The 14,010-nt window shown below is 46.2% G+C and overlaps 1 protein-coding gene across 2 annotated transcripts in view; it reads left to right on the top strand.

The window, feature by feature from the left end:
• CSMD2 (CUB and Sushi multiple domains 2) overlaps positions 1-14,010 on the top strand; it is a 644,506-nt gene that overhangs the window by 63,770 nt on the left and 566,726 nt on the right. For both annotated transcript variants that reach the window (XM_077337490.1, XM_077337489.1), the window contains one exon: positions 940-1,156. In XM_077337490.1, coding sequence (XP_077193605.1) covers positions 940-1,156 — 217 coding nt within the window. The remainder of the gene's footprint in view (positions 1-939; positions 1,157-14,010) is intronic.

Here is a 14,010-nt window from a genome sequence, read left to right as displayed (position 1 = left end):
ACCCTAGCACAGTTCCAACAATTGTCGGTAGCTCTGGCTTTGGGGGACACTCAGGGGCTCCCTTTTCTTTTTATCGTTATAAATAAGCAATGTAGGAGTGGGTTGGTTTCTGTTGGCAAAAGCATTTATAGGTGACCAAATTTATTTACTCACTTCATTTGTGCCCAGCCTCTCTCCACTGTGGGGAACCAAAGAGACTTGGCATAATTTTCTTCTCCTCTGTTTTATCCCCACCGCCACCACCACCCATGAGAGTCAGGCTAGGTTGAAAGTATGTGACTGGCCCAAGGTATTGCAGTGAGCTTCCATGGCAGAGAGCAGGGACTCCAACCCAGGACTTCATCAAACTGGCTAAATCCTTATCTTCCAGACCTGGATGGCTGCTTTTTGACTTCTTAAAGTGTTGGGGTGATTATTAATGTTTTCCTGGGGCATCATCTAGTGATGTACACCCTAAGCCAGTGGTCCCCATGTTTTTATTACTGGGGACCAGTCAACGCTTGACAATTTTACTGAGGCCCGGGGGGGGGGTAGTCTTTTGCCGAGGGACGTTGCCACTGCCGCCTGAGCCCCTGCTCTACTTGCTTTCTCACCGGCGCCACTGACTTCCTGCCACCCGCTGGGGGGGCGCTGCCAGCAGCAGCTGCGCAGTGCCACGCTGAGGGGGAGCCCCGGCCATGGCGGCTGCTGGAGAGCACCAATGGTGAGCCAGTGGCAGAGTGGCAGGGCAGCCCCCAAGGCAGCAGCTGGGGAGGAGGACGAGGAGGAGCCGCTGCCCGGCACTGACTGATTCACAGACTGGTCCCGGTCTCCGAACTGGGGTTGGGGACAGCTGCACTAAGCCACCTACTTACAAGTAATTCGGATAGGATTGTAGTTGTCCGGCTGTGAACCTGCAGTGATAAAGATAATTTATATATTTTTTCCTTTTCTCTCCAGCCCAGAACTGCAGTTACATTTTACAAGGGCCAAACGGGACAGTGCAGAGTCCTGGCTTCCCGTACGGTTATCCAAATTATGCCAATTGTACATGGACAATCACCGCCGAGGAGCAGAACAGGGTGCAGCTTGTATTCCAGTCCTTCGCTTTAGAGGAAGATTTCGACGTTTTATCTGTCTACGATGGATTGCCGTTGCAGGGAAATCTAAGGACGAGGTATGAAATCGAGTCTCTCTGTGACTTTTTTGCTGTTCTATTTTTTTAGCATCCTTTCCCTGGATGGGGAAGTGTTTGCAATCATTCTGAGCTGTCTGTTGGTTGGATTAAAACATTTATGAAGGTTTTGTGTTGCAATAAGAGCGGGGCTATTTATTTTGGTGAAGTTATCTCAGCATTCTGGATGTCACATGCTTGATAAGGCTTCAGAAGTATTGCTTAAGAGTGTTTGACGGGCGCAGTGTTATCGGTTCTGAGTTGCCTCTTTGAAACATCTGGAGAAGTTGATTTTAGAAGTAGGCAGCAGAGGAGAAGGGTTTGGATAGAAGGCAAGACCTTCCCCTTTTGGGGGGGGATGGTAGATCACTACTTGCTGGAAATCCTAGAGATTGTTAAAACCACTCTTTTTCAACCCTTTGAAGATTTGCCATTACATTCTGTGACTTATGAAACCCAGAGGGCAAAGGGAAAAGTTGAAATTGTTTGCATGAAATTTGTTAGCTTTTGTTTTAACTATCTAAAGTGGGCTTTTTGTCATAAATGTTTAATTTAAGCATGACCAAATAGTCTGAATAGAGTTTCTACTGCTACACTTGGTTCCTTGTCCCTCCCCAGTTGCTTTGTAAAGCAGAACAGGGGTTATCAGATTGTATGTAAAGCTGCTCCAGTAACACAATGATCAAATTTACCCAGTGTGCTTGTTTTAAATGTTTTTGCCTGTGCATTATTTCCTTCATTTGTAGCCTACCTTTCTCGCAGAGACTCAAGGCAGGTTACCGAATTGGGAAACAGCACAGTAAAAATATAATGTGTGCAATGAATAATTAATAAATCGATGAATAATCAATAATAGCAAAATTATTTTTAAGATGCTGTAAAAACAATATACACATGCAATAAATAAATAAAATAATTATAAAACATGAATGATATATGTCAGTTTAGGATTAGTAAAGCAGAGTGAAGGTCTTCTTTGGCATGCAGAGAGTTTGGGGTTTCATGCCTGATACCCTCATTTTGGTCCCAGAAGTGGGAAGGAGTGCTTACTTGAGATTTTGGCAGGGTGCTAGTTGGAACTAGAATCATAGAATCATAGAGTTGGAAGGGACCTCATGGGTCATCTAGTCCAACCCCCTGCACTATGCAGGACACTCACATCCCAATCGCTCATCTACTATAACCTGCCACCCCTTGAGCCTTCACAGAATCAGCCTCTCCATCAGATGGCTATCTAGCCTATGTTTAATAATTTCCAAAGATGGAGAATCCACCACCTCCCGAGGAAGCCTGTTCCACCGAGAAACCGCTCTAACTGTCAGGAACTTCTTCCGGATGTTTAGATGGAATTTCTTTTGCATTAATTTTATCCCATGGGTTCTGGTCCGTCCCTCGGGGCAACTAGGGTTCTAACTTTGGATAAAGCTTCCTCTGTTCATCCGTGCAGCAGCATACTCAATATACGCTATCAGGTGCTAAGACTCAGGGTTTCTGTCTTTCCTTGAAAGACAGCCAGGCAATATACGAGACATGCCTTGAGTCAGGAGCCTCTGACCTGATCTGCACTCCCATGATACTCAAGGGGATTAATACTTCGCAGTGCTTTGGGGCCAGAATTGCCGGAGAGAACCGAGGGCAATGATCTCCCATCAGATTTGCAAGGCAGGAATTAAGTGGGCAGATTTCTTCTATGCCATTCCCCCCCCCCCCCCACACACACACACAGAGCTCAGATGTTCACCCCTCTAAATGGTCTCCTCTGGCCTTGAAGTACTCTGGAAATTCTCATGTGTAAAGGAAGGGATTTGCTCTCCAATGTGACTTCTGAGCAAGCCCCACAACCTTTGTCTCTCGTGGTGAGCTCAGCTGGAAGAATCTGGGTTAAAGAAGCAGAAAAGACAGGGAAAACTATCCGCTCTGGTGACGGGAGAGACGAGCAGCATTGTGATGGGTAAATAAATAATGTCCTGTATGTCTGAACAGCATTTGTTAACTGCATTACTACAGAGGCAGGGGATTGCGTGGCAGGTGAGAAAGCAGAAATGTTCTTGTCACTTATCTCAAGAGGTCCTGGGGTAGACTCTTTGACAAGCACAGCAACTTTGTGTTCTCTCGAGGGCCACAAATGTCTCTACCTCTTCATGGAAGAGGAGGGATTGTAGGTAAAGGTGAGATGAGAAAGACGGTACTTTGACTTTTCAGCATCCCCATATCACGCATACTTGCTTTGCAAGGGATTCCACTCCAGTTGTCCTTTCATTGTTCTGTTTAATCAGCTCTCCAGAAGAAGCCGGCAACAAGTTTGTTTTTTTACCCCACTTTTCACTACCCAAAGGAGTCTCAAAGGCGCTACCCTTCCTCTCCGCACAACAGACAGTCTGGGAGGCAGATGGGGCTGAGAGAGTTCTCAGAGAACTGTGACTGGCCCAAGGTAGATGCATGTGGAGGAGGAATAGGGAATCAAACCTGGCTCTCAAGATTAGATGCTACAGCTCTTAACACTGTGCTGGCTCTCTCTGCAGCTACAGTACTGTGCTCTGGGCTTTAGTTTCCTTGTCAACTCTGCCCCCTCCCTCCAAAAAAGCACCTAATTATGAACTTGACAACAACTGTTCCACAAGGAGACATTTTTCTGACATTGTGTAAAAAGAGAGGGTGGATGTGGGGATTCTTATGCAGTTCATGGGAGTGAATAGCCCATTGGTTCATGTTGCGGGTCAATGGGAAGAAGAGGGTTAGTTCCAGCCAGTGAATTATCCTGAGATGATTCACATGTTCTTTTAGCCAGTTAAAAAAAACCCAGTTTGGGTATAGCCATTAAGAAAGCTTGAATGAGGGAAGGGGTGTGGCTGAGTATCCGTCTTGCAATACAGAAGGTCTCAGATTCCATTCCAGTTTAAAAGAATCAGGTAGTGGTAGGTGCTGTGGAAGACTTCCTACCTGAGCTCTGTCTGTTCATGTGCATCTCTTCTCATAAATTCCAGGCACATGGGCAATAATTAAAAACTGACAGAAAAAAATTATAAAAATCACGGGGCTGAGAAGTTAAAATGGAGACACGGAGAAGTGGCTTTGCCTGTAAGCGTGTAAGCTGATGCAGAGAAAAGATGCTAAACAGCTGCTAAGAACGAGCTAGGATGCTCACATCTTAGATCAGCCATAAAGAAGGGTATGGCTCAGTTCATACAAGCCTTTGATGGATTGATAATGTATTTCAGGTGTTCCTTCTTGCATTCATGAATGTTTCTTGAGACATTTGAACCTGGTAACTATAGTTTAGTGCGAATCTCCAAATCAGGGATAACAAAAATTCATATTATAGTTGCAAATTCTGATTTCCTTGGGCTTAAAAAAGTATTTTTCTGTTGTTGTTGTTGTTGTTGTTGTTATTTGGATTTATAGCCCGCCACTCCCCTAAGGCTCATGGCGGGTAACAGCGTATAACCCCCCCCCCCGAAAAAACCATCCTAATACATAAACACATCAACCAACCCAACACAGCGACATTACCCAAGGAGGAGACCAGGGATAGCCTGAAAGGACTGCAGAAGAGGGGGGACCCGATCTCACCAGGTGGCGCCGGCCTCAGCCATAAGCCTGGTGGAAGAGCTCTGTTTTGCAGGCCCTGCGGAAAGCTGGTAAATCCCGCAGGGCCTGCAGCTCTTCCGGGAGCTCATTCCACCAGGTAGGGGCCAGGGCTGAAAAGGCCCTGGCCCTGGTCTAGGCCAGACGTGCCTCCCGGGGGCTGGGAACCGCCAACAAGTTAGTCCCCATGGAGCGTAATGCCCTGCGGGGGGCACCTTTTGCAGCTATTTTAAAAGTCAGAAGTCTTGCTAAGTTCAATGTGATTTAGTCCCTGGTAAGAAGATTTAGCGTTTTTTATGTAAACCGCCCTGAGCCCCAGGGGAGGGCGGTATATATGGTAAATGTAAAATAAATAAAAAATAAATACAATTCTCCCTCTATTTCCCCTTCAGCAGAAATATAATTTCTTCTTGCCCTGGGCCTAATCAGCCTTTCAATCTTGGTTCATTTAGTATTTTTCACAGCAGCCTTTCCCTCATTAAATTCTTTTTTTCAGCTGTAGGTCCCCCAAACAGAATTTTCATTTCTTTTCCTAAGCTATCAATTTTGTATCCCCCCTCTTTTTTTTTCTCTTCTCTCCAAATGTACTCCATTTATCATCTAAGTACTAGTCTTTGAGATGGATGACTGTACATCATTTATCAAAGCTTACGCCACCAGTCTCCTGGCCAGAAAACACTGAAGGAGGGAGGCTAGGGGGAATGTTCTGAGAAGCACACACACAGTAGGGCTTGTCTGCAGGACAATCAGGGGTCCCCAACCTTGCTGTGCCTGAGGACACTTTTGGAATTTTGAGGCAGGGCAGTAGACACTGCTACCCTTTCAGATGCCCTGAAGGAAATTCCAAAATGATGGAGACCCAAAGATGATGTGTCCGGGGTCTACTGGAACGCCTCCTGCTCCAGTGAGATGGAAGACGGCCACAATTTCTTCTGTGCTTAAGAAGCAAGTGGGCATCAGGAGATCAAGCACCGCGGAGCCCAAAAATGCTATACTGGGAATCGCTAACCTTGTACAGACAATACCCTACTCCCCCACATGGATCGAACCTGTAGTGAGGGAGATTGGACCCAAACATTCTCGCTGTACCCCCACCCTCCATGCAGTGTTCATGAGCTTGTGAGCACATTGGCTATTCTCAGCAAAAGCGTCCATGTACGCAAAATCTCCCTGTGGTGCATGATGTAGTTTTTGAAACACCGCTGATCACAGGCAGGGAGTATATGTGTAGATAATTCTTCCACGTGTTGTCACCATGCAATCAACCTGGGGGGGTTGTGCCTGGAGGGGGGGGGGAACGGACGGACAGTGTGGTTGTGCTACCTCTTTCCATTTTGTCTGTCCGTCCGTCTGTCCACCCACCCACCACCACCACCACCACCACCACTATCATCATCATGTAATGATGATGTGGTATGCTCATATGTATAATGAAACTCTTAAAAAAATGAAAAGGATCCTAGGAAGTCTATGATTTACACCCGAGGATCAAGGGAAGCAAGGGTCCTTCTTCCTTGAACTGCAAGCTGTTTTTTGATCAGAATGTGACCCCCAGGTTCTCTCCCCCCCCCCATTGGACTCCAGATGCATGTCTGCAAGCTCAATCCATATCTGGAAACATCAGGGAGGGTCAAACAGCTGGGGTGACTTTGAGTGATAGGCAAAAGATGCATCGAATTTTTGTGCGGTACTGCTCCTCCCCCCCCACCGTCCCCAAAGTTGCCATTTTGAGGGCCGTTAATAACTTTGACCTTCGGTTTTGCTTTTTCTGCACCTGTTTTCTCAATCCCGATTCCCTGGGTCTGCTGCTGCTTGGGGGGAGGGGAAGGAGGGAGAACTCTTTCCAGTTGCCAAGGCAACCCCGGCATGTTCTGTGAGTTAAACAATTCCCCAGTATTTTAAAAATGTGACTGTTGCTACTCCTTGCTGCATTAGTTTCAATGGGATGTTCTTCGGGGCAAGCATCTTTAGGCAAGGATGTCTGTCAGCCGGGGGGGGGGGGGCAGTTCAATGGCATTTCTTAAAGAGAACGAAAAACTGAAGGAAAACAAAGGGGTCGGGTTCACGGTCAGGGGCAAAAAGGTTTGAATTATATCCTTCTCTTTCTTCTCAGCATTTTTAAATCTCTCCTCGCCTTCCTTGTCTTCAAAACTGTATGTTTCTGATCCTGGTTTCATGTTAAAAATAACCATAATAAGTTGTGTTTTTGTTGCACGCAACAGAAATGCATCTTCCGCCCCCTTGTCTCTTTTGCCTGTTTTTTCTTGAATTTAGCTGCTGTTTCCCCCCCCCCCCCCGATGTAGCTTTCAAACTTAACACATTTCCCCTTTCCCTAGGCCACGTTCTTTACCCATTGGCTTGAATGCCCTCCCCAAGAGAGTTACTTGCAAGAACTCTGTGAGAGGAGTGCAAGGAATGTATTGGTCCAAAACACAATGTGTTGCTTGGCGTGGGGGTGGGGACGCTGTTTGGCCTTTCATCCCGTGTAATATTTGATGTGCGTTTTAGGTCTTTCCGGTGAATGCTCACTTGAAAGTAAATTGCAGTGGAGTCCAGCCATGTCTACTTTGATCTGTATAGCTTGGAGTAAGAGTGAATAGAGTAAAGATTCTTGGGCTATAGTCTCTTACGAATCTAGTGGAAGAATGGTCCCTTGTTCCTCATGGTCTTTCTGCATCACCCTGTTGAGATTTGAGCACGCACCTGAAAAGCACTAAACTGAAAAGCTCCTACAGCCGAAAGAGATTTTTTTTTCTTTTTGTCGGTTGTGCTGTTAATCACACATGAACTAGGGACTTCCCACTCACTTTTTGTTGACAGTGACACCAGGTGGGTTGGAAATTTTTCTTTAAATGTTTCCATGGGTTTTTGTGTTTTTTAGAAGAAATATAGAATTGAATTATTTTGGTCTGTTGTTGGGAGGAGGGTGGTTTCTATTTTCTCCTCCCGATATTTTGAGCCTGTAAGGACCTTTGGAATTTTGGCACAGGGTGGAGGGCACAGCTATAAAATGGCTGCTGCAGGAGGCGGAGCAAACCACACAGAAGAAGCCCAAGTGCAGGGGGAAGAGAGGGGGGATTTTTTTAAATTACACTGGAAAAGGGGAGTGAGAAAGAATAAATCCAACACTATGGTGGCAGCTGCTACAGAAAGTATCTTTTAGCCCATTGGCTCTCCAGAAGTCAATCAGAAGCCTGGCTGAGTAAAAGCCTCACCCACTTTCTAAACCGTGAAATCGCACATGGACTAGGGACTTCCCACTCACTTTTTGTTGACGGTGACACCAGGTGGGTTGGAAATTTTTCTTTAAATGTTTCCACGGGTTTTTGTGTTTTGTAGAAGAAATATAGAATTGAATTATTTTGGTCTGTTGTTGGGAGGAAGGTGGTTTCTATTTTCTCCTCCCGATATTTTGAGCCTGTAAGGACCTTTGGAATTTTGGCACAGGGTGGAGGGCACAGCTATAAAATGGCTGCTGCAGGAGGCGGAGCAAACCACACAGAAGAAGCCCAAGTGCAGGGGGAAGAGAGGGGGATTTTTAAAAATTACACTGGAAAAGGGGAGTGAGAAAGAATAAATCCAACACTATGGTGGCAGCTGCTACAGAAAGTATCTTTTAGCCCATTGGCTCTCCAGAAGTCAATCAGAAGCCTGGCTGAGTAAAAGCCTCACCCACTTTCTAAACCGTGAAGTGGGCACCAGGAAAGATGTTAGCGGGTGCCACAATACCCTCTGGCACATTTTGGGGAGCCCAGATATAGATAGAAAGATAAGTCTCTCGTTGTCCTTGTGTAACAAGCAACCTCTTTCCTTTTTATAGCGTTGTTGACTTGCATTATTAACCATACAGACCTTCTTTTAGACTTCGCAGTGCCTTTCCTAACCTGTGGAATGCATTTTATTTTGGGCTTCAATTATCATGGTTTTTAATAACTTCCAAGTGTCCCCTAGGGATTTTACTCTCTTGTGTTTGCACTCTAGCTTCCTTTCTACTAGTCCCCTCATTTTTGTAAAGTTCCCTCTTTTGAAATCAAATGTTACCATTTAGGACTTTAGCAGTAACCTTTAATTGATATGAAATCCTCCATTACGTCTGTATTTTCCTTAGAAAAGACAAGCAGCTTTGATGCCAGAGGAAGGAGTCAATACCATGCTATTTCTCTGTGTACAGCAGGCTTTCTCATGGGAGGTTACTTGACAGCTCTGAAAGGGTTGCTGGAATGGGTGGGAATTAATTGATTTTTAATATATTTTTAAAATTTGTTAAACATTAATTGGGTGATATGCCCAAATATGGTCATGTTGACTCACCCATGTCTCCCAAAAATGGTCAATGATGGGCTGGGAGGGAAGAAGCGGAAGAGGAGAGGCCCCGTGTGGGCATGTACACAGCTATGCTTCCCAACAATGTTCTGCACGACTGCAACACTTCTGGCGTTTCTCGAAGCTAGAAGAATATTTCAGGTTTTTCTCAATGATAAAGAAGTTGAGAAAGGCTGGTGCAGGAGGTGGATAGGTGGGTGGGAAAGGCTGCTGGTGTGGTCAGTTTTGCTTCCAGAGCAAAAGTGCAAATTAGTGTCTCCTTCTCTTTTGCACTAAAGAGAATGAGAAGTGAAATGGTTGTGGTCACTTTAAAGCAGTGGTCCCCAACCTTTTTATCACCAGGGACCAGTCAACGCTTGACAAGTTTACTGAGGCCCGGGGAGGGGGTAGTCTTTTGCTGAGGGACATCGCCGCTGCCTGAGCCCCTGCTCGCTTTCCCGCCGGCGCCCCTGACTACCCACCGCCTGTTGGGGGGCGCTGCCAGCAGCAGCTGCGCAGTGCCACGCTGAGGGGGACCCGCAGCCATGGCGGCCGCTGGACAGCACCAAAGGTGAGCCGGCGGCAGAGTGGCAGGGCAGCCCCCGAGGCAGCAGCTGGGGAGGAAGATGAGGAGGAGCCACGGCCCAGTACCGACTGATCTACAGACCGGTACCGGTCACCGGACTGGGGGTTGAGTTCCACTGCTTTAAAGAGAAGGGATTCAAAAGTGATAGCAGACGTAATGGAGAAGGGGCATTTTGATGCCTTGAAGAGAGACTGGTTACTCCCAAGTGACCTTCTGCTCACCTCTGGTCTGAAAGGCCGAAAAGATGTATCTTTCATTAAGTTTGCGAAGCTGCCTGGCTGACCTGGCAAGATTTTCACTCGCCTAAGGTGAACAGGGAGGCACAGCTCGACAAGCCGGGATTCCTTATCGTGACTTGCAGGACTTCCTTCCTTCTTGTTCCGGACCAGCTGCCGTTGCCCTCTCTTCCTCCTGTTCTTCAGGGTGGGCCAGGGGATGATCAAAATCATGTGCCTCTGGTCTACCAAAGAGAAGAGAAGCAGGTTGGAGCTCTGTGAGAAGCCAGGCTTGGGAGGCCCCGCTTGGGAGCCATATGTTGGCTGCTCGTAGTTCTTTGGAAGGGCTGTGAATGTGAACGATGGGCAAATAAATACGGCGCTGCATAAATCAGGATGGGGGAAGCAGAAGAGACTGTTTTGATATGGCTTCACCCTTGTTGTCCGTGTTCTGATTATGGAACCTAACATCGAGGAGAGAACATTTGCTTAACAGTGTTACTGTAAGATTAGGGGAAATGCTGGAGTCTCTTATACATTATTCAGTGAGCGTCTGTTGGCGCTCGCTGGCTGCTTAATGGCGGCCGCTGAGCCCGGTGCCAGAAACATACATCATTTGTTAATAGAGAAATGTCCTTCTCAGATCTGGGAATGAGCGCTGTTGGCACTGGGAGAACAAGCGTCTTGAAATCTCTCTGCCACTGTGGGTCTCAGCTTCTTTTGGCTCAGACTTTAGCTGATGAAAGAAATAATTTTTAATATTAGCTTTAAAAAAAAAAACAGAAGACTTTCATCATGAGATTGCAGGGCTTGGCTGATGAGGTGGCAATTCTGAAAGCAAGGGAGCCAATTTAAAGATCATCCCAAATTACCTGTTTGAGTGGCCTTGGAATGAGGTTATGGAGAGAATTGGACTAGAATGTTCTTCGGTCAGGTTTGACCAGCACCTGTACATTTAAAAGGGGGGTTGTCTTTATAAGGTTTAGCAGCAATATGCGGTCAAGGCCCAGCGTATCTGCAGAACCGCTTGGCTGACTATACCTCCTGAGGGGCATTGCTCTCTGCCAACTCTGACAGGCTGGTGATCCTTGGCCCAAGAGAGGCATGTCTGGCAGGGCCAGGGCCTTTTCAGTCCTGGCCCCTACCTAGTAGAATGAACTCCTGGAAAAGTTGAGGGCCCTGTCAGAGCTGACTTATTTCAGCAGGGGTTGGAAGACAGAGCTCTTCTGCTAGGCATGTGGTTGGGACCAATTAATAACCACAATAACATTAACAGCAAGAATACCATCTGTGCTCCCCTCTATACAAATACACCCTCCTGGAACCAAAAGTAACTACTGTGACAGCACTGAAAGAACACTATTTGACTAACAGCTGGTCTGATTGTTTTTTTACAGGTTTTAATTATTAAGTTTTAGTGTTTGAGGTTTGAAGTTTCAGAATTGTACGGTATGAACCAATTTTGTATTTTTTTATGGTAGAGTATGTTGGAAACCGCTTTGATCTGACTATGCTGGGAAGGGCAGTAAAGAAATCATGTTATCAATAAATAAAGCAAATAAATATTGTCTAGTCCAGTTAGCAAGTCTTGGGCAGATGTCTTTCATACCACTTCCAAGCTGAACCTTTTGACTGGAAATTCTGGGAATTGAACCTGGGATGAACTGCCTGCCAAGCAAATTGTTCCTTGCTATTCAGTTTTGAGGGAAAGGCTCAAATCAAATGTATTTGTGATCTTAGACCAAAGATAAAATATTTTAACAACAAGGTCAGCATACAAAAGATAAACAGTTCTGCAGGGCCTGCAAAAATAAAGTGACCAGAATTAAGGGAACCTAAGGCGGGATGCGCCTCTGCCGGCCCCCCCTCTCCACTCTCCCACGACTGGGCTCAAGAAGGGCGGTGGCAGCAGCAGCGGGGCCCCCTCCCTCCCCCCTCCCCGACTGGCCTCAAGAAGGGCAGCGGCGACAGCCCGGGAAGAGCCCTGTGGATGAATCCATGGAGGCAGGAAGCCGCGAGCAGGCGGTCGCAGGGTGGCGGGCCCTGGCGGGAATGGCAGCACCATGCAAACCCTGCTCCGGAGCCCAGCACCTGCGCGGGGGCCTCCTGAGCCCGGCCTGCCTGTTAGGCTGCTGCGCGGTGTGTGGCAAAAAAAAAAAAAAATTAAAAATTGGTGAACGCCGCGGGGCATCTGGAAAACGTGGTGGGACGCGGGGCCCTCAAATGCAGGACTGTCCTACCAAAGGCAGGATATCTGGCCACCTTATGCAAAAGGGAACTCCTCCTCTAGAAATTGGGGTTGAGATTGGCCAGAATTCAATAATTTCCCATTGCCCCTGAGCCCCCTCCCATGAAAACCAGCACCGATATGTCCATCCAACGGAGTCATCAGTATACTACAGTTAAATGGATGTTCTCACCATGTTTGTTCTATTATTTTATTGTTCTGTTATGATTGTATTGCTATTGTTCCATTTATCATGTTATCTGTACTGTTTTTCTCCAGTTCCATGTAAACTGCACTGAGCCTCGGAAGGGCAGTTTATAAATATGAGAAATAAGTAAATAACAGTGGAAAAGGCTCATTTAGCAATGAACCTTCTGGGTGGAACCTCATGAGTGGACCTGGTCCATGTAGAATTGGAATTACGTTATGATTTGTTGTAAACTGCCACGAACCAGCATTGGTGGGAGCAGCGGTATAAAAGTTAAGTAAATAAATAATAAATAACATTTCTGGGTTTCCTAGCTAAGCTCGTGTTTCCCTTGCCTCCTCAATTAAAGCCAAACCTTCCTGTGCCCTGGATCACCTTGTCACTTAACTCCCTCCCTTGCAGCCTCTGCAGAATAACCAAAATAGCTGTATTCAAGAAAACTATGAATCTCTGCATCAGCCTTTCTGAAAGACAAGACCTTGCTGTGCTGGGGAGACATAGGAAGTTTATTTTTTGTCATGTTGCATTAACTTGCCTGCCGCTGGAATGTAATAAACTGAGCACTGTTTTGCTTGCAGATATATTCACCTGAGAAAGGTCAGATTGTCAGAGGTCCTGTCATATCACTGTAGGAAGGTTCTGAATATTTATACATGACTCTTGCTCTACTGCATCAGGCAGGAGACAGGCAGGACAATCAAGGCCAGTCTGGGGGAAATCAATCTGGGAGATAAGAATACATCCAGCTGCAGTCAGATAGGTTTTGGTTGTGTTGCATTGGTCGTATATCACTGGGAAGCCAATCAACTCAGTTCATTGATTGGAAAGGATCTGGAGGAGAGGAAGAATATCTATACACACACATACTTTTAACTTATTAAGGCAGGTATGTGAAGTACTTAAGCTGCAAAATGCAGCTGCATTTGAGTTGAGGGTGCTGTCAGTCAAGGCAAAGGAAGAGTGGGAAGAAGTTGAAGGAACTGTATAGCCAACACGATAGTCTTTGAGGTATGCATATCAGCAAGCAAGCCTGACCTGCAACCTTTTACAAGAGCAGTTTAATCCTCTTCTGTCTATCTGTGCCTTCTCTTACGACACACTTACATTGTGTGCGGCCTGACTGTTAAGATCCACTTCCCAAGCCCTGCTTTCTGTTACCTCTCCTGCAAAAATAAGGGGAGACTGAACAGAGGCAGGGCTTTTAAAGTGGTGGCTCCTCACCTTTGGAATGCATTGCCCCTTGAGGCTCACCTGACCTCTAGCCCAGTGTCCTTTAGGTCAGGGGTAGTCAACCTGTGGTCCTCCAGATGTTCATGGACTACAATTCCCAGGAGCCCCTGCCAGCAGACTCCTCACCAAGCAAATGCTGGCAGGGGCTCCTGGGAATTGTAGTCCATGAACATCTGGAGGACCACAGGTTGACTACCCCTACTTTAGGTAACAAGCCGAAACATTCATCTAAGGCTGAGCTTTAAAAAAAATATATCAGACATCATATTTGTCACAAAATGTTGTTTTATGCTGATTTTATTCCCTAGTTTGTTTTTAGTGGCTTGCGGGATTCTGGAGCAGCCATATATAAATTCTCCAAATAAATATTGTATTTCGGGAACTCATGTTCTGAGTGGAATTCCACCTTTATTATTATTATTATTGCCCGCCCACTCTCATGTCTGTCTCGTGGTGGGTTACAGATTTGTCCGAAATTAAAAACCCATTAAAACCCCATTAAA

Source organism: Paroedura picta, chromosome 5 (genome assembly GCF_049243985.1).
Source record: "Paroedura picta isolate Pp20150507F chromosome 5, Ppicta_v3.0, whole genome shotgun sequence".
In the NCBI taxonomy this organism is placed as follows: Eukaryota; Metazoa; Chordata; class Lepidosauria; order Squamata; family Gekkonidae; genus Paroedura; species Paroedura picta.
Note: the sequence above shows the minus strand (reverse complement) of the source record. Positions and strands in the feature narration are given on the sequence as shown.